The 16,873-nt window shown below is 46.9% G+C and overlaps 1 protein-coding gene across 1 annotated transcript in view; it reads left to right on the top strand.

The window, feature by feature from the left end:
- Positions 1-1,812: 1,812 nt before the first annotated feature.
- Positions 1,813-16,873, top strand: part of LOC110535056 (eIF-2-alpha kinase activator GCN1) — a 57,901-nt gene continuing 42,840 nt past the window's right edge. Inside the window, exons 1-33 of the mRNA XM_036935737.1 lie at positions 1,813-1,951; positions 3,414-3,516; positions 3,656-3,719; positions 4,846-4,977; positions 5,138-5,246; positions 5,408-5,506; positions 5,653-5,787; positions 5,896-5,964; positions 6,123-6,231; positions 6,344-6,418; positions 6,540-6,668; positions 6,772-6,822; positions 6,941-7,039; positions 7,123-7,296; positions 7,414-7,566; positions 7,722-7,814; positions 7,921-7,996; positions 8,090-8,246; positions 9,227-9,416; positions 9,509-9,633; positions 9,827-10,005; positions 10,151-10,244; positions 10,451-10,564; positions 10,680-10,878; positions 11,052-11,204; positions 11,318-11,499; positions 13,335-13,415; positions 13,838-13,981; positions 15,232-15,356; positions 15,533-15,722; positions 15,850-15,920; positions 16,048-16,213; positions 16,371-16,565. Of these exons, the coding sequence (XP_036791632.1) occupies positions 1,934-1,951; positions 3,414-3,516; positions 3,656-3,719; positions 4,846-4,977; positions 5,138-5,246; positions 5,408-5,506; positions 5,653-5,787; positions 5,896-5,964; positions 6,123-6,231; positions 6,344-6,418; positions 6,540-6,668; positions 6,772-6,822; positions 6,941-7,039; positions 7,123-7,296; positions 7,414-7,566; positions 7,722-7,814; positions 7,921-7,996; positions 8,090-8,246; positions 9,227-9,416; positions 9,509-9,633; positions 9,827-10,005; positions 10,151-10,244; positions 10,451-10,564; positions 10,680-10,878; positions 11,052-11,204; positions 11,318-11,499; positions 13,335-13,415; positions 13,838-13,981; positions 15,232-15,356; positions 15,533-15,722; positions 15,850-15,920; positions 16,048-16,213; positions 16,371-16,565 (4,053 nt within the window). The 5' untranslated portion in view covers positions 1,813-1,933. The remainder of the gene's footprint in view (positions 1,952-3,413; positions 3,517-3,655; positions 3,720-4,845; positions 4,978-5,137; positions 5,247-5,407; positions 5,507-5,652; positions 5,788-5,895; positions 5,965-6,122; positions 6,232-6,343; positions 6,419-6,539; positions 6,669-6,771; positions 6,823-6,940; positions 7,040-7,122; positions 7,297-7,413; positions 7,567-7,721; positions 7,815-7,920; positions 7,997-8,089; positions 8,247-9,226; positions 9,417-9,508; positions 9,634-9,826; positions 10,006-10,150; positions 10,245-10,450; positions 10,565-10,679; positions 10,879-11,051; positions 11,205-11,317; positions 11,500-13,334; positions 13,416-13,837; positions 13,982-15,231; positions 15,357-15,532; positions 15,723-15,849; positions 15,921-16,047; positions 16,214-16,370; positions 16,566-16,873) is intronic.

Raw genomic sequence — 16,873 nt, 5'->3', positions numbered from 1 at the left:
TCAGGTTCGCACTGCACAAAGACTCAAATAAGGTTCTCAATGTTGCTGCAGCTGATCACTGTGATACTGAGGTTGTCCGCCATGAACTGGCATGGGTTTTGCAGAGGCATGTGTCCCTATCCTTGACTGTTGGCTTGACAACTCAAAAAGGATGTATTTTGCAGAATTCTTAGTTGGACATTTTAATCTCTGAATATTCCCTCTTAAACTTCTGATAAAGGTTCTGAATTGTGTCACTCAAGAAGAGCTTCTGCTTTTTCTTCTTGTTCCTTGTTAGTGTGCCCTTTTCCCCTGTTGTTGCTCTACTGTTGACATCACGTTCACAGAATCTAGTGATTTTCTCTTCTGTGGCTGTGCTAATTATGTTACACTGCTTTCTCCTGGAATTTTGAAGACTTGTTGGCCTGTTTTAATTTGCTCTTTAAACCAGGCCACACTTTCTCAGGATGTTGCCTCTGAGCATTTTTGAAGCCACTTGTTTGTCAATGGCACTGTGCATTTTTTAATACTTTTGCTTTACCTCTGCAATGATGGCATTTTGAAACAATAAAATCCTTCCTGAGTTCTTCGGAGTTCCCTTAATTTGCTGTTTTGTCTTTTTGGGGAATTGTGTCTCTTTTTTCTATGTCTGTGCTGTTTTATGTGGCATCTTCTAAAACAAAAATACTACTTAGGTTTTCAACTTGTGCACACCTTGGAGCATTTTCTAGATTAAATTAATTTAAAACATTATTAAATAAGCCTAAAGTAAAAAATAAAATAGAATGTAATAACATTATGGATTTTTGTCATTTCCGTAATTTACAGCAGTTAAGTTTGTGATGGAAATTACGCTTCTAGTTTTTGGATAAAAAATACAGACTTCTTAGCATGCTTTGGCTAGTATTAGAGCTAACATAGAGTTTACACTAAATACATAAAATGCACTTTTCCCCCAAAATTATACCACCAATTAAATAAATTATAGCCTGTTTGGAAATGACTGACATTAAAAATATTGTCTACACAAGCAATATTTACCTCGATTTTTCTAAAACTTCTGGACATCACATCTGGAACAAATGTCTGGACATGTGTTTCAATGTTGCAATAAGTTTCCTTGGTAACTAAATTAACTTTCTCTTGACATAACTTTATTAATGAGGAATTTGCCCTCAGTAGTGAAAATGACACCACTACCAAAGGACAGGTATATTTTGTGTAAATAACAATATAAAAGGCATACTCACAATAAATATTGATATAAATGTTATTGACTCTTTCTTTAGTAGATAACATTATATAATATGTAATTATTCATGTTTTCTTATAGAAAAACATAGTAGAAGCTCAAAAGTCTGGGTCAGGGACGAGGACAAGGGCAAAACAGTGAAATTGAGGTATAAAATGCATCTGAAAAGTTGCTAAAATATTTGACAGATCTGGGGTGATTGTAGTGTCAATTTAGCATATTAAATAAAATCCCCAAAATGTACCTTGAGGACATAGAAATGACCTTCACCCATCTAGGAATAATTAAGAATGGATTTAGCACACTAGATTTTTAACCAAAATATCTACCTGCCTCTGCCTCAGTTGCGAAATCAAGATGTCATTATTCACAAACAATATTCGTAAGAATAGTGGGGTAAATGTTTTTCTGTATGAGGAAAGCAAGAAGACCTGACTAAATCTGTCCTTGACATACCTCCTATCAGCCAACTATTTTGACCCTTGGTTGCAGTGTGGAAGGTTTAGAGAAGGAAAGTAAACACACACAGACTTGAGATTACCTTCTAAATTAGTATATATGTGCACAGTTAACGTTTTAGGTTGTGTATCAATTGCAAAGATATTCCAAAAATGTACCACCTGTAGGATTCCACTCCACGTGGTGATCATGCGTTGTAATGAACCGGAAGTGACAAGTACTTCCTAGTTCGAGACCGGCAAGATGGCAGCGGACACGCAGGTTTGTGTCGCTGATGTTTAAAATTATGCGGATTCTTCCTCGAGAATATGTCGACCAATTACTTTTGACAATGAAGATGTTATGAGGGATAATTACTTTGTGTCTGTCTTTCTGTTAAAAAAAATAGATGTAAACAGTCTATCCAGCTGGGTAAGCTAGCTAGCAACTTGGATAGTAGTTACGTTACATGCGGAGAGTGCAGGGGTTTAATAATGACTCCAAACGTTTCTATTGGACAGGTTCAGCAAATCGGGAGGGACGTACCTGCAGCTGTCCAATAGAAACACTCGTTTTCGTTGAAAAACAATGACAAGTTACCACTATTTGGAGTAATGAATATACCCCAGGGGTGTATTCTCTAGGAACCAAACGTAACGAAACCAGGATTGGAACCTACCTCGATTTGTCCAATATGAACTCTAGTTGTCGTTGGACAATGTTCCGTTTTGTAACTGTTTGGACTAATGATTACACCCCATATAGCTCTAATTTAGCCACTACAAGCGTAGCCGACTCGTTGAGCGGCGAATATTGTGGGCGGACTGGAGTTCAGACGTCACACAATATTACGTTAAAAAAAACTGAATTTGAGTACACGAAATGTCCATGTTTCATATATCCTACAAGCATTTGAACACGGCAACAAAGAACAGCCTCCATTTACACAAGAGAATTTCATGTTTTTGATTTCATTTTATGTGATGTCGGAGCTCCAGTCCGCCCACACCAGTCGCCGCTCAACTCCATCATATATCGTGGAGTTGAGTTGTGTTCGGCTACTACTAGCAAGACGTGGCCAGCTAGCTGTTGTTAGCTAACTATTAAGCGAATTTTCTTGTGCATATTGGTGACCAACTCCGTTGATTAAGATGCATCGAAATGCCAGCTGTTGTAGCTAGATGAGCAAGTTTTAGCCAGCCTAACTAATTTACTTGTTAAGTAGCATGAATCATTTCACGACGCTCTTTGTTTTTTACAGACTATTTTTGTTGGAACATTTTGCTAAATAAAATGTTTTGATTGTTAAGAGTGGTCTCATCATTTTCTGCCCGATGTCAAATCAGAATATTTGTTTTTCATCTTGATCAATTGGAGACGTCTGACAAAGTTATAACTTAAAACATATTTTTTTAGAGATGCAGTGCAAGTGGGGTGACAGGGTAGCCTAGTGGTTAGAGCGTTGGACTAGTAACCAAAGGTTGCAAGTTCAAATCCCAGAGCTGTCATTCTGCCCCTGAACAGGCAGTTAACCCACTGTTCCTAGGCCGTCATTGAAAATAAGAATTTGTTCTTAACTGACTTGCCTAGTTAAATAAAGGTAAAACAAAAAAAAGTGGTACAAATGATTGATGTTGCCCCAGCTTTTTTCATCTCGATCAATTGGAGACGTCTGACAAAGTTATAACTTAAAACATATTTACAGCTTTATTTTTTGATTTCGGATGTCTGTGTATTGCAACAGGTTTCAGACACGCTGAAGAAATTTGCTGTGAAAGTGACCACAGCCAGTGTAAGAGAGCGCAAAGAGGTCCTTGGCGAGTTGAAGCAGTGCATTAGTGGCAAAGGTGAGAAGACATATACCCCAGTCAGCATAATTGTTTTATTTTTGGCTCTCACTCCTTGTGTAGTATTTGGCTTGGATGGTCAAAATTATAGCAAACTGGTGTCAATGATTGACAATGATGTATATGTGTGTCCTTACAGAGCTACCAGAGACAGCCATTAAAGGGCTATGCAAGCTCTTCTGTCTCACTCCACACAGATACAGGTAGGTGCCCTCAATTAGCCTACTGCTATTTAGGATTCCCCAGTTAGTAATTTGTTAAATCAAATCAAAGTTTATTTGTCACGTGCGCTGAATACAACAGGTGTAGACCTTACAGTGAAATGCTTACTTACAGGCTCTAACCAATAGTGCAACAAAGGTATTAGGTGAACAATAGGTAAGTAAAGAAATAAAACAACAGTATAAAGACAGGCTATATACAGTAGCGAGGCTACATGCAGACACCGGTTAGTCAGGCTGATTGAGGTAGTATGTAGATATGGTTAAAGTGACTATGCATGTATGATGAACAGAGAGTAGCAGTAGCGTAAAAGAGGGTTGGGTAGGTGGTGGGTGGGGACACTGCAGATAGCCCGGTTAGCCAATGTGCGGGAGCACTGGTTGGTTGGCCCAGTTGAGGTAGTATGTACATTAATGTATAGTTAAAGTGACTATGCATATATGATAAACAGAGTGCAGCAGTAGCGTATAAAGAGGGGTTGGGGGGGGCACACAATGCAAATAGTCCAGGTAGCCAATTGATTACCTGTTCAGGAGTCTTATGGCTTGGGGGTAAAAACTGTTGAGAAGCCTTTTTGTCCAAGACTTGGCACTCCGGTACCGCTTGCCATGCAGTAGTAGAGAGAACAGTCTATGAATGGGGTGGCTGGGGAATTTTTAGGGCCATCCTCTGACACCGCCTGGTGTAGAGGTCCTGGATGGCAGGTGGCTTAGCCCCAGTGATGTACTGGGTCGTACGCACTACCCTCTGAAGTGCCTTGTGGTCAGAGGCCGAGCAATTGCCATACCAGGCAGTGATGCTCTCGATGTTGCAGCTGTAGAACCTTTTGAGGATCTCAGGACCCATGCCAAATATTTTTAGTTTCCTGAGGGGGAATAGGCTTTGTCGTGCCCTCTTCACGACTGTCTTGGTGTGTTTGGACCATTCTAGTTTGTTGTTGATGTGGACACCAAGGAACTTGAAACTCTCAACCTGCTCCATTACAGCCCCGTCGATGAGAATGGGGGCGTGCTCGGTACTCCTTTTCCTGTAGTCCACAATAAACTCCTTTGTTTAGTCCTTAGTAGTGTTTGTTGTGTTAAAATGAAAACGTTGGCTACTCTGTAGGGATGCTGCATCTCGACGAGCCCTCCTCTCAGTCATTGGCCTATTGGCCGAGTCTCAACCTGAAATCCTAGCAACCAGCCTCCTCCACTGCCTCCTCAACAGTGGTGTTATCAGCAAGAATGGAGCACCCAGGTAGGACATGGGGAAAGGTAGAGGGCCAAGGCCAAATGCCTTGTATCAATTTGTATATACTTTTACAGTGTGCTATGTGCAATATCTTACTAATTCAACCACATATTGAATACCTTGTTTTGGTTCCTTGTCCATCTGTTATATGTTGTGGTGTTGTCAGTAAGAGTACAGGCTCGGCTGCCTTTACCGGGCTGGCCTGGACCTGCCTGCTGGTTCGCTCTGTGTTTTCGGCTCCAGAGAAAAGAGAGGGCCCCATCTGGAAGAAACTGGTAAGTGAACGAGGACAATGCTTATAGAAGCCGCGCCTTTCTCTATACTGTGAAACAATTTCAGCATGTCCGTTATCAGTATGCTTTCTAGTTCCACACCATTTGTGGGAGATGTTTGATTTGGACTGATGATTCATGATTCACTATCTTTCCTCTGACAGGTGGAGGTCCAGAGTTTGCTGCTGGCTGAGGTGGTGGGTGGGGCTCAAGCGCCAGCACTGCGGTCAACCCTGAAGAACCTGAGCAACATGTGGAAAAAGGTAAGGATGGTGTGGAGTTGGCGTTCAAGGAATGACCTGACAGACAGTTCTAAGAAATATTTGGGCAAAGTCACCATGGTCCAGTGTATAATCACTATATTGGATCTGCTGTGATTTAGAACGCTTGTCTCTGCTGTTTTTACCAGAACCCTGGCCTGGCTGATCAGTATATAAGCACCATTTTGAGTCTGGAACAGAACCCCAGCTCACTGGCTCTGCTTGGGGTGTGTCTGGACTTCTGCACAACTCACAAAGACATGGCCACTGTAGAGAAACACAAGGTGAGTCTGATATTAGTTGAATTCAGTATATTCTATATTTTTTGCAGATTGAGTCAGTACATATGCTCACATTTGAAATCTCTAACCACGCCTGTATTCTGTTTTCAGAGTGCCGTATTGGACCTGTATATGAAGGCAGTCCTCATGAGCAAGACTAGACCACACCAACACATACTGGTGAGTGAAGCTGGACTGCCGCTTCTCAGGGAGATCAAAAGATTGGTGTTCACAACCTAAAGACCACCCATCGCCACAATTGATGTGTATTGTGAAATATGTTTTGGGTGTTGGTGCTGAAAATTCTTCTCTGTAATGTGTTTTGTGTTCCTCTGCAGGACAAGAGTGGTTCGCTGCTGCGGCATGTTTCCCACTCTGAGTTCAAGATGCTGCTGCTGCCTGCCCTGCAGAAGGCTATGCTCCGCAGCCCAGAGAATGCCATGCAGAGTGAGTACAGTAGCTAATATCATAACCAATACCGCAACATACTTTTGTGTATATTCTATACTATGTATTGTAGTTTTGTCCTTTTCAATATATATTTTCTCCTCTCCTTCAGCCGTCTCCTGTCTACTAGCTTCAGTGACACTTGACCTCAGTCAGTATGCCATGTATATTGGAAAAGGCATTGCAAGTAAGTCATGCCTTTTATATCTAGAAATGTAGCTGTGTGTGTGTGTGTGTGTGTGTGTGTGTGTGTGTGTGTGTGTGTGTGTGTGTCTGTGTGTAAAACCAGGCTGTGCTATGCGTTTCAGGCCAGTTGAAGGCCAATAACCCCCAGCTGATGGAGCAGGCAGTGCAGGCCATGCAGAACCTGGCCAAGCAGTGTAGTGACCCAAGTGCTGTACAGGACGTCGTCACACACCTCTTCAGCATCCTGGGAGGCAAGGACATCGCACATACTTTCACCTAAGAAACATTTGAGAACATATGACAGCACCTCGTGTAAAGTATATTTTTGCACTAACAGAACTGTGTGTTTTTCAGGGTCAGAGGGGAAGCTCACAGCGTTCGGCCAGAAGATGAGTGTGCTGTCAGGTAACGTTGTCCCATGTGTCCTGTCTTTCATAACCCGCACTTAGTATGTTCGTCTTGAAGACAGATGGATGTTGTCTTTTAACCCCTGTTTTGATTGCTCTTGACTTGTTCTGCCCAGGTATCGGCAGCTGCAGCCGTCATGCTGTGTCGGGCACCTCCAGCCAAACGCTCAGCTCTGCAATCGCTGTGCTGTTTATCCCTTATCTGCAACAAGAAGGTAAGAACTATGTCTCATTCCTTCCTCCTTCTCATTCCCTTTGTCCGTAAAGAGAGAGGTGCTCATGTGATTGTCTCTGTCAGTCCATGAGGGTACCCTGGTGCACGCGGTGGCTGTTCTGTCTCAGTGGAGTGGGCGGCTCACAGTGGAGGTCCCCAAGGCTCTGCTGGAATGGTTCAAGAAGGCCTTCACCCTCAAGACCTCCACCTCTCTTGTCCGCCACGCATACCTGCAGGCCATGCTGGGGGCTTTCAAAGGTCAGTTAGTCACAGGCGCTGGGCAACTTTGTTATTTGTGTGTGTGTGTGCATTGATCCAGTTCTACAGCATGCAGGAGGCACAGTGTCATAGTCCTGACCCCTCTCTCCTCCATAGGTGACACTCTGGGACAGGCGTCTGACCTCGTGCCCCTCCTCCTCCAGACAGTGGAGAAGGCTGCGGCCCAGAACTCCCAGCATGCCCTGCTGTCAGAGGGTGTGGCTGCTGCCGTTCTCCTGAGTCGACTGTCTCTGCTGGAGACTCAGACAGGTGAGTGAATCTACAGTAGGATCATGGCACTCCTTGAGATTAATGAAGTCCTAGGTCTTTGACTCTGTTGAATGAGGTTGACTGTAGGGGACAGCATCCTTGTTCATCAGTTTGGAGACTGACATAAAATTGTGTGTTTTTTGTTTTTGCTGCAGAGGCCAAGTTGGCTGGCTTCTGGACCCTGATCCTGGATGAGAAGAAACCCTTATTCACCACAGAGAAGTTCCTCTCCCAGGCCAGTGAGGAAGGTGAGGCAGAAACAAACAATACACAAATATGCCAACGATCAGTCATCACACAAGTGTCAAGATATGGAATGACATTGAGCAGTAAACCTTGCTTCTTTCACCTCAGCTCTGTGCACAGTGATACAGCTGTGTGAGAGACTTTTCCTGGACCACTCCCACAGACTCACCAATGGCAAATCACAGTAAGTGACTTTGACGCTGGTCAAGCATAGCGGTTTTCCAAACATTTTTCCCATTCTCCTCTGACTGTAACTCAATTGCTCCCCTTTCCTTAGGATGTACCACCGCGCCACTGTGGCGGTGCTGCTGTCTCGTAGTTGGTGTGTGCGGAAGCGGGCACAGCAGATCGTGAAGAAGCTGCTCTCCCTGAGCGGCTCCGGCCTAGCCTACGGCCTTCTGGGAGAACTCAGAGTGGTCATCAACAAACACAAGGTAAGAATAGTTGACGATGGGATGCGCTACACATTTGAATGGATTTGTAGTGTCAGGTCTCACTTCAGTGGTACTATAAACTAGTAATGACTGAATAATTAATTTGTGATGTTAGACATGGATCTTATTTCCTTTCTATTTGTAGAGTATTCTCTACATTTTGTGTTTGTCATAAACCAGGTTTCCATCCAACCTTCTTATGTGAGTAAAGTACATGTCAGGTCAAAAAATGTCACGACAGGCCTGATTGAAACAACAAGTTTATCGGTAAACTTTCCAAATGTCTGCAGAACAAAATACGCTAGACAGGGTGAGATCTTTTTGTGTCTGTAAAGTTAATTATGCGAGAAATGGCGTCGGAAACGCCTTATTGCGCAAATATTGATATAATAACCATCATATTGAATTAAACATGGAGTCACATGATATGTTGTGGTCCTCCCACTACGGCTCTGGAAACCATGCAGTTTATTAGGCTGCAGATGAAATAAGTTATGAACAACTTCACAGAGTAATGCTGCTTTCCAGTAAATATCGAATATCTTATTCTGGTGACATGATTATCGACGCTTGGCTGCCATTTGACAAATAAAAAGAATGTGTAGTGTAGGTATCTGTGAGCTGTTGTTGAGCTGACAAACCAACACCAGAGTGGGCACATTCACTATATAATGCAAAACATTTTCTGACAAAACGATCTATAGATTAGAACATTTGCTGGAAACCCATTTACTTGTATTTATTTATTCGGTACATGGGAATTTAACCGCTAAAGTTTTTTTTATGTGCACTACATCGTCACTCACAGCTTTTTATCAGCAACGAGTCAATTTGATGGGAATCAAATTTTCCCACCATCTCTGGTGGGAAAATATGCATATTGTTTTTATGCATATTTTAGAATATTTGCATGAAAATCTGTGGCCAATTGGATGGAAACCTAGCTACTGACTAAATACTGCATCTTTATCTTTCCCCAGGTCTTGCCTCAGGAGGTGCTGCAGGCGGAGTCAGGGGAGTTGTCTGAGGTGGGCAAGGCCTACAGTCCCCCTCGCGTCCTCCTGGAAGCGCTGCGTGTGGTGTGCTCTGTAGCTGGCCAGTGGAGCGACCCGGCCGAGGCAGACAAGATGGCCATGGAGATCCTCATCGTTACCCACCATCCCTCCATAGGTCTGTTGGATTACACTATAGCATCTTTCACACTACAGTTTGTATAAACCCACTTCTAGTACTGACGTATGTTCTCCTCTCTTCCGATGCAGTTGCAGCTCGACCCGGGCTGTGGCCTTACCTGCTGTCCAGCATGAACATCAAAGCCCATGAGTTCATCGACAAGAACCTGGATGACATTCTGCCACGGCTCCTGGAGGCCAACGCTGACAATCAGGTCAGAACATATTTCTCATAGTGACATCCTTATATCAGATGTACACATTACAATACACATACACACTTACACTCACAGCCAAGGGTTGGTTCAGGCCCACTTTTGCTCTTGTGATTAGTTGAGACAAGCCTATGATCCAACTTGACCTGTTCTCTTATTGGCTGACTGATGGTTGGTCCTCTTGTTTCTCCAGGCTGTAAGGAATGCGGTTGGGGCCCTGTCCGGTCTCTCTCCTATCAAGCTGTTGCCGCGGGTGATGGAGCATGTGAAACAGTGGCTGTCCAATCCGGCGCTGCGGCAGGTCACCAGAGAAGAGTACGCCATCATGCTCACCCCTGAGGGAGAGCTGTATGACAAGAGCATTATCCAGAGGTAGGACACAAACACACTGTATTACTACTGTAAGAGGTGTTCTGTGGGTTTACCATTGTAAACACTTATCATTGATCCAAAACACCTTGGCTATGTTGATTTCTTTGTTGTTGCTTGTAAGACATTTCATTCTCTTCCTGTGCAGTGCCCAGCAGGAGAGCACTAAGAAGGGCAACATGAAGAGGGAGAACAAGGCCTACTCGTATAAGGAACAGATCATAGAACTGGAGCTGCAGGAGGTGAGACTGGGGGACTGTGATTGATGGAGACTAGATGCACTCCTACCTCATCTTATGGGTTACTAGATACAGGAGCATATTGGAACCGTTTGATCCTCCTCTGTTAACTTATCAGATCATTTTAGTAGGTTGAATTATGATGGAACCATTATATAATTGAAGAAAGTAATTTTGAAATTCACTGGGATTTTGATGATGTGGTTTAGGAGATCAAGAAGAAGAAAGGAATCAAAGACGAGTTGCAGCTGACCAGCAAACAGAAGGAGATGATGCAAGCCCAGCTGGAGAAAGAGTCCTCCATTCGCAAGAGACTACAGGGGGTACGGCTAGATATTTGAACACGTACCCCGTTTCTCAAACTTTAGATTCTGGACATTGACATAATAATATTCCTGTTTGATTGATCATTGATTGTTGTGTGATTGTGGTTGTCAGTTGGACATGGAGCTGCGGTGTGCGGTGGGTCTGCTGGAGGCAACGTTGATCCAGAAGCCTCCCCAGATCTCCTGGCAGCTCCCAGGGGTCCTCCAGGTCCTACTGCCTCTCCTCCACTCCCCCTTGGCCGCCCCACGCCTGCAGCAGGCCTTCCTCGACATAGGAGCCTGTCTCATTTCCAAGGAGCTGCACTACCTGGGTACATGGACTACTACACTAGGGAGAGCTACTACACTAGGGAGAGCTATCTCTCACAATGTTCTTGCCCACACACCTACATATCTCCAGTTGTCTGATCTGTGCAGGGAAATAGTTTCGGTGAGGAAACTTCCTCTAACCTCCTGCATGTTCTACTCCCGGCCTTCTCCACAGCTGTGCTGGTGGGCCAGGTGACGCTGCGCCTGATGAAACCTGAGTGTGATCTGGACGAGGCCTGGGGACAGGAGGATCTAGATACAGCCACCCAGCGCACTGTCGGCCTGCTGCACATGCACACTGTCCCACACAGAGAGGGCAAGGGTGGTGGTGAGGGGACACACGCAGGGAGAGGGCGAGACAATAGTGACAAATACACATCAAGGACGTAGTGCAAGTATATTACCTGCAGATGGGCTAATGCGCTCATCCTGTTGTTTCAGACATGGCTCCACTGTCTGCCCCAGCCTTCTCCTTCTGTTTCCCCCTGCTCAACACCGTGCTCAGGGACTCCTCAGGCAGCATCGAGGAGACGGAGAGCATGCAGGTCCGTGCCCTGCAGGTCATCAATGTGCACGCTCAACTCCGCGCCGAGGTTGACACTACAGATATACTCATCGATGAGGTAAGAGTTGATCATGTTGGGCCTCCCGAGTGGCACAGCGGTCTAAAGCACTGCATCGCAGTGCTTGAGGCGTCACTCCCAGGTTCTATCCTGGGCTGTATCGCAACCAGCCGTGATCGGGAATCCCATAGGGCGGCGCAGAATTGACCCAGCGTGGTCCGGGTTAGGGGAGGGTTTGGCCCAGCGTGGTCCGGGTTAGGGGAGGGTTTGGCCCAGCGTGGTCCGGATTAGGGGAGGGTTTGGCCCAGCGTGGTCCGGGTTAGGGGAGGGTTTGGCCCAGCGTGGTCCGGGTTAGGGGAGGGTTTGGCCCGGTGTGGTCCGGGATAGGGGAGGGTTTGGTCCGGGTTAGGGGAGGGTTTGGCCCAGCGTGGTCCGGATTAGGGGAGGGTTTGGCCCAGCGTGGTCCGGGTTAGGGGAGGGTTTGGCCCGGTGTGGTCCGGGATAGGGGAGGGTTTGGTCCGGGTTAGGGGAGGGTTTGGCCCAGCGTGGTCCGGGTTAGAGGAGGGTTTGGCCCAGCGTCGTCCGGGTTAGGGGAGGGTTTGGCCCAGCGTCGTCCGGGTTAGGGAAGGGTTTGGCACAGCGTCGTCCGGGTTAGGGGATGGTTTGGCACAGCGTCGTCCGGGTTAGGGGATGGTTTGGCACAGCGTCGTCCGGGTTAGGGGAGGGTTTGGCCCTGCGTCGTCCGGGTTAGGGAAGGGTTTGGCACAGCGTCGTCCGGGTTAGGGGATGGTTTGGCACAGCGTCGTCCGGGTTAGGGGAGGGTTTGGCCCAGCGTCGTCCGGGTTAGGGGATGGTTTGGCACAGCGTCGTCCGGGTTAGGGGAGGGTTTGGCCCTGCGTCGTCCGGGTTAGGGGAGGGTTTGACCCAGCGTCGTCCGGGTTAGGGGAGGGTTTGGCCCCGCGTCGTCCGGGTTAGGGGAGGGTTTGGCCCATCGTCGTCCGGGTTAGGGGATGGTTTGGCACAGCGTCGTCCGGGTTAGGGGAGGATTTGGCCCAGCGTGGTCCGGGTTAGGGGAGGGTTTGGCCCAGCGTGGTCCGGATTAGGGGAGGGTTTGGCCCAGCGTGGTCCGGGTTAGGGGAGGGTTTGGCCCAGTGTGGTCCGGGTTAGGGGAGGGTTTGGCCCGGCGTGGTCCGGGTTAGGGGAAGGTTTGGCCCAGCATGGTTAGGGAAGGGTTTGGCCCAGCGTGGTCCGGGTTAGGGGAGGGTTTGGCCCAGCTTGGTCCGGGTTAGGGGAGGGTTTGGCCCAGCGTGGTCCGGGTTAGGGGAGGGTTTGGCCCAGTGTCGTCCGGGTTAGGGGATGGTTTGGCACAGCGTCGTCCGGGTTAGGGGAGGGTTTGGCCCCGCGTCGTCCGGGTTAGGGGAGGGTTTGGCCCAGCGTCGTCCGGGTTAGGGAAGGGTTTGGTCCAGTGTCGTCCGGGTTAGGGGAGGGTTTGGCCGGGGCGGCTTTACTTGGCTCATCGCGCCCTAGCGACTCCTTGTGGCGGGCTGCAGGTTGACCTTGGTCGTCAGTTGAACAGTGTTTCCTCCGACACATTGATGCGGCTGGCTTCTGGGTTAAGTTGGTGGATTTTTCGGAGGACGCATGACTCGACCTTCGCCTCCTGAGCCCGTTGGGGGAGTTGCAGCGATGAGACATGATCGAAATTGGGGAGGAAAAAGAGCTAAAATACAAAAACCAAAATAAAAGTTTGAGTTTAGCAGTGTGTTGTCACCTCCCGTTGTCTGAGGCGTCTCCTATCAATATATATATACTTGTCCTCTCTTCCTAAACTCTCCACTCTATCGTAGACAAAGGGCTTATGTTTGTATGATATGTTTCTTGTCTCTGTCTCTCAGAATGGACCTGAGCTGCTACCTCGTTTCGGTATGCTGCTGCTCCTGACCAGAGTCATCTCCACTGCAGCACCCAGACTGCAGGTACACCATGCTTCTATCAGCCTGACAACGACGCACTAAATTCTTCTGCTGCTCGGTCCAATGCCGCTACATACTTTAGTCTGAGACTTCTATCATAGAAGTCATTTGTGGCGGCGAGAGGGGCCTTGTACAAAACAGTCATCAGTGATTGGATCGTCTCTAACTAATCAGAGTATCAAAGCCAATGACAAATTTTCAAACTGCCGCTCTGGCCCAACCCATTGGTTTATAGACCAATCAGACAGCCCCGCATGTGTTTGCATTTGGTAAAGGGTCGAGGAGGTACACAGATCCAGACTCATTGCGGAGAAGAAACTAACGTCCGGAAGGAGTCTGGGTGGCCAGGCAATGCTTCTTCCACATTTACAGACAAATACTAATCAGTAGAGCTATCACGTACGTTCATACTGTGTGTGTTTCAGGTGCTGGCATCCCAGTGTCTGACGGCGGTGTGTGCCAGTGGAGGAGGAGAGAAGGGCTGTGCTCTGGCTGAGCAGGATGAGATCGACGTCCTGCTGGAGGCTCTGCTCTCCCCCTGCTTCTCTGTCAGAGACGCTGCCCTCAGGGTAAGGAAATAGGAAACCGCTTCCACCCCAAAGACATAAGACTGCTGAACAGTTCATTAAACGGCTACCCGGACTTTCTGCTTTTCATACCCTACCTACATGTACACATTACCTCAATGATTCACCCCAACTACCTCGTACACCAGCACACTGACTCGTTACCCCTTGTATATAGCCTCATTATTGTTATTTTATTGTTATACTATTTTTATTTTGTATCAATTTGTTCATGTTCTCTTTAACAAATTGTTGGGAAAGTGCTCGTTATGAAGCATTTTGCGGTAAAGTCTACACTTGCTGTATTCAGGCACGTGACAAATGCGATTTGATTAGTGTGTGTGTATGTACTGTGCAGTAAACGGTAGCCTACCAAGAAAGTCATTGGTCACTATCTTCTTCCTCCTGTGCACTGAAACCACTGAAGTCATCTCCTTCGGTGTCGGAGTTGAATAGCCTCAGAATTGCTTCATCCGATGTTGGATCGTTTTCATTGTCGCTCTCGTCACTTTAATCCGGAGGCAAATTCCCCGCTGAGCTCATGCTGCCCCTTCAACACGCAGCAGTCCAGCCTTTCGAAACCCGTTGATGATAGTGGATTTTTTTGACAATGCTCCACGCTGTCAGGACCCACTGGCAGACTTGACCATAAGTTGCTCTTCGCATGCGGCCCGTTTTAGTGAAGGATTTCTCCCCACTTGTCATCCAAGCCTCCCACTGAACAAGGAGCGCCACCTTAAATGCACGATTTACACTGATGTCGAGTGGCTGCAAATACTTTGGGCCATCTGCTTTTCTTCCCTCAAAGCTTTTGTTGTCTTTTTGCACTGAGTCAGTTCCTCACGCTGCTGTTTCCAACGTCTTATCATCGACTCATTAAGGCCAAGCTCCCGTGCAGCAGCTCTATTTCCTTTTCCAACAGCCAGATCGATCGCCTTCAACTTGAAAGCTGCATCATATGCATTTCTCCGTGTCTTTGCCATGATGAGGGTGACAAAATTACTACTGTAATCAGAATGATGGGAAGTTTGAGCGCGCTCGATTTACGTCACATTATGTGACGGTGCTCAGTTTTTTGGAGGCATGAATCTTGGGAAAGCGGGAAAAATCCATAAATTAGCCGCGTCATTGTATAAACCGCGAGGTTCAAAGCGTGGGAATAAAGTAGTGGCTTATAGTCCGGAAATTACGGTAATTACTGTGCGTGGGTCTTTGGATGTGTGTTAATGTCCCACCCCCCCCTCTCTGTCCAGGGCCTGACGGAGATGGAGATGGCTCTGCCTACAGAAAGTACAGATGCCAGTGGTCTGAGTGTCCTCCGCAGGCTGTGGGTGTCCAGGTTTGATGTGGAGAAGGAGGGAAGGACTCTGGCTGAGAAGTGAGTAGCTAATGTTGTCCCATCCACTTTTCATATAATACTAATACTTTGCATAAAGGATATAGCTCCCCTCTTCAGAATGACTTTGCTTTTGTGAAGTAGCGCGTCTCCCATCTCATGTTGCATAGCTGCTGTGACTGACCATACCTCTCTGCTCCCCTTCTTCTCTCCCCCAGGCTGTGGCAGGCTCTGTGTCTAGAGCTAGTCCCTGAGCTGTGCTCTCTGCTCATCGGGGATGTGACCCACCACGAGGAGGCTGTGCGTACTGCAGGTGCTGAGGCTCTGTCCAGCGCCATCTGCGAGTACCGCGACCAGTCTCCCATAGTCCTGGGCCAGCTCAATGAGCTCTACCACCAGAAACTCTATGTGAGTCTCCCTCCACCGTGTCCCTCCTATCACAGCTCAGGAGTAGCCACTAGTCACTGGGTATCAGGAGTGGTGTAATATTGTAGGCTAGAACCAGGGTCAATGTGAAACTGTTGTGTTTTTACAGAGACCTCCTCCTGTCCTGGATGCTTTAGGGCGAGTCATCTCTGAACAACCACCTGACCAGTGGGAAGCCAGGTTAGAGGACGCTCTTGCCACTCGACAATGTCAATACAACTCTTATTCTACTCTCTAGATCCTTATTTGCTGTGTTTAAGTGGGACCACCTTGTGCATGGTGTCTAAGGGTGTGTTGGTGTCTGCAGGTGTGGCATCGCTCTGGCTCTGAACAAGTTGTGTCAGTACCTGGATGAGCCTCAGGTCACTCCTCTCTTCCTGTTCTTTGTTCCTGACGCCCTGAATGACCGTCACCCTGAGGTGCGGCGCTGCATGCTGGACGCTGCCCTCTCCGCCCTCAACACACACGGAAAGGTACCAACATGGTTTATTTGATTTGTTCTATACAACCACACCCATCTCCTGGCACCCAATGCAATTGCTCTTCTCTCAATGGACTCCTACTAACTCAATAGAGTATATCCATTTTTGTGTCTCCTTTCTGAGCAGTGTGTTGCCTGTTGTGTTCCAGGACAATGTGAGCTCCCTGCTCCCGGTGTTCGAGGAGTTCCTGAAGGACGCCCCCCAGGACGCCAGCTACGACTCAGTCCGCCAGAGTGTGGTCATCTTAATGGGCTCTCTGGCCAAACATCTGGACAAGAGTGACCCCAAGGTCAAACCCATCGTGGCCAAGCTCATCACTGCCCTTTCAACACCCTCACAGCAGGTACTGGAACAATCCTTGAAAAGGACAGAAAGGCCCACACACTGAACATGGTCCCAATTACCACCTTTATTGACAAGGTTTCGATCCAACAAGGATCTTCGTCTATGTTGGATGAAAACGTTGTCAATGAAGGTGGCAGTTGGAAGCATATTACATTAGCAGGCCTACCTGTTCTTCTCAAGTATCCTTCATTAGTCCAGCAACTTTTTTTCAGTTTTAAACAGACAAGACAACACAAAGCAATATAAATAATATACTCAACTAGAAAAAATACAAATAATATAATTTTTTTTCTAAAAAATTGCTTT

The sequence above is a fragment of the Oncorhynchus mykiss genome, chromosome 11, assembly GCF_013265735.2.
Source record: "Oncorhynchus mykiss isolate Arlee chromosome 11, USDA_OmykA_1.1, whole genome shotgun sequence".
Classification (NCBI taxonomy): Eukaryota; Metazoa; Chordata; class Actinopteri; order Salmoniformes; family Salmonidae; genus Oncorhynchus; species Oncorhynchus mykiss.
The sequence above is the reverse complement of the archived record's forward strand: the minus strand, read 5'-3'. Positions and strand labels throughout refer to the sequence as shown.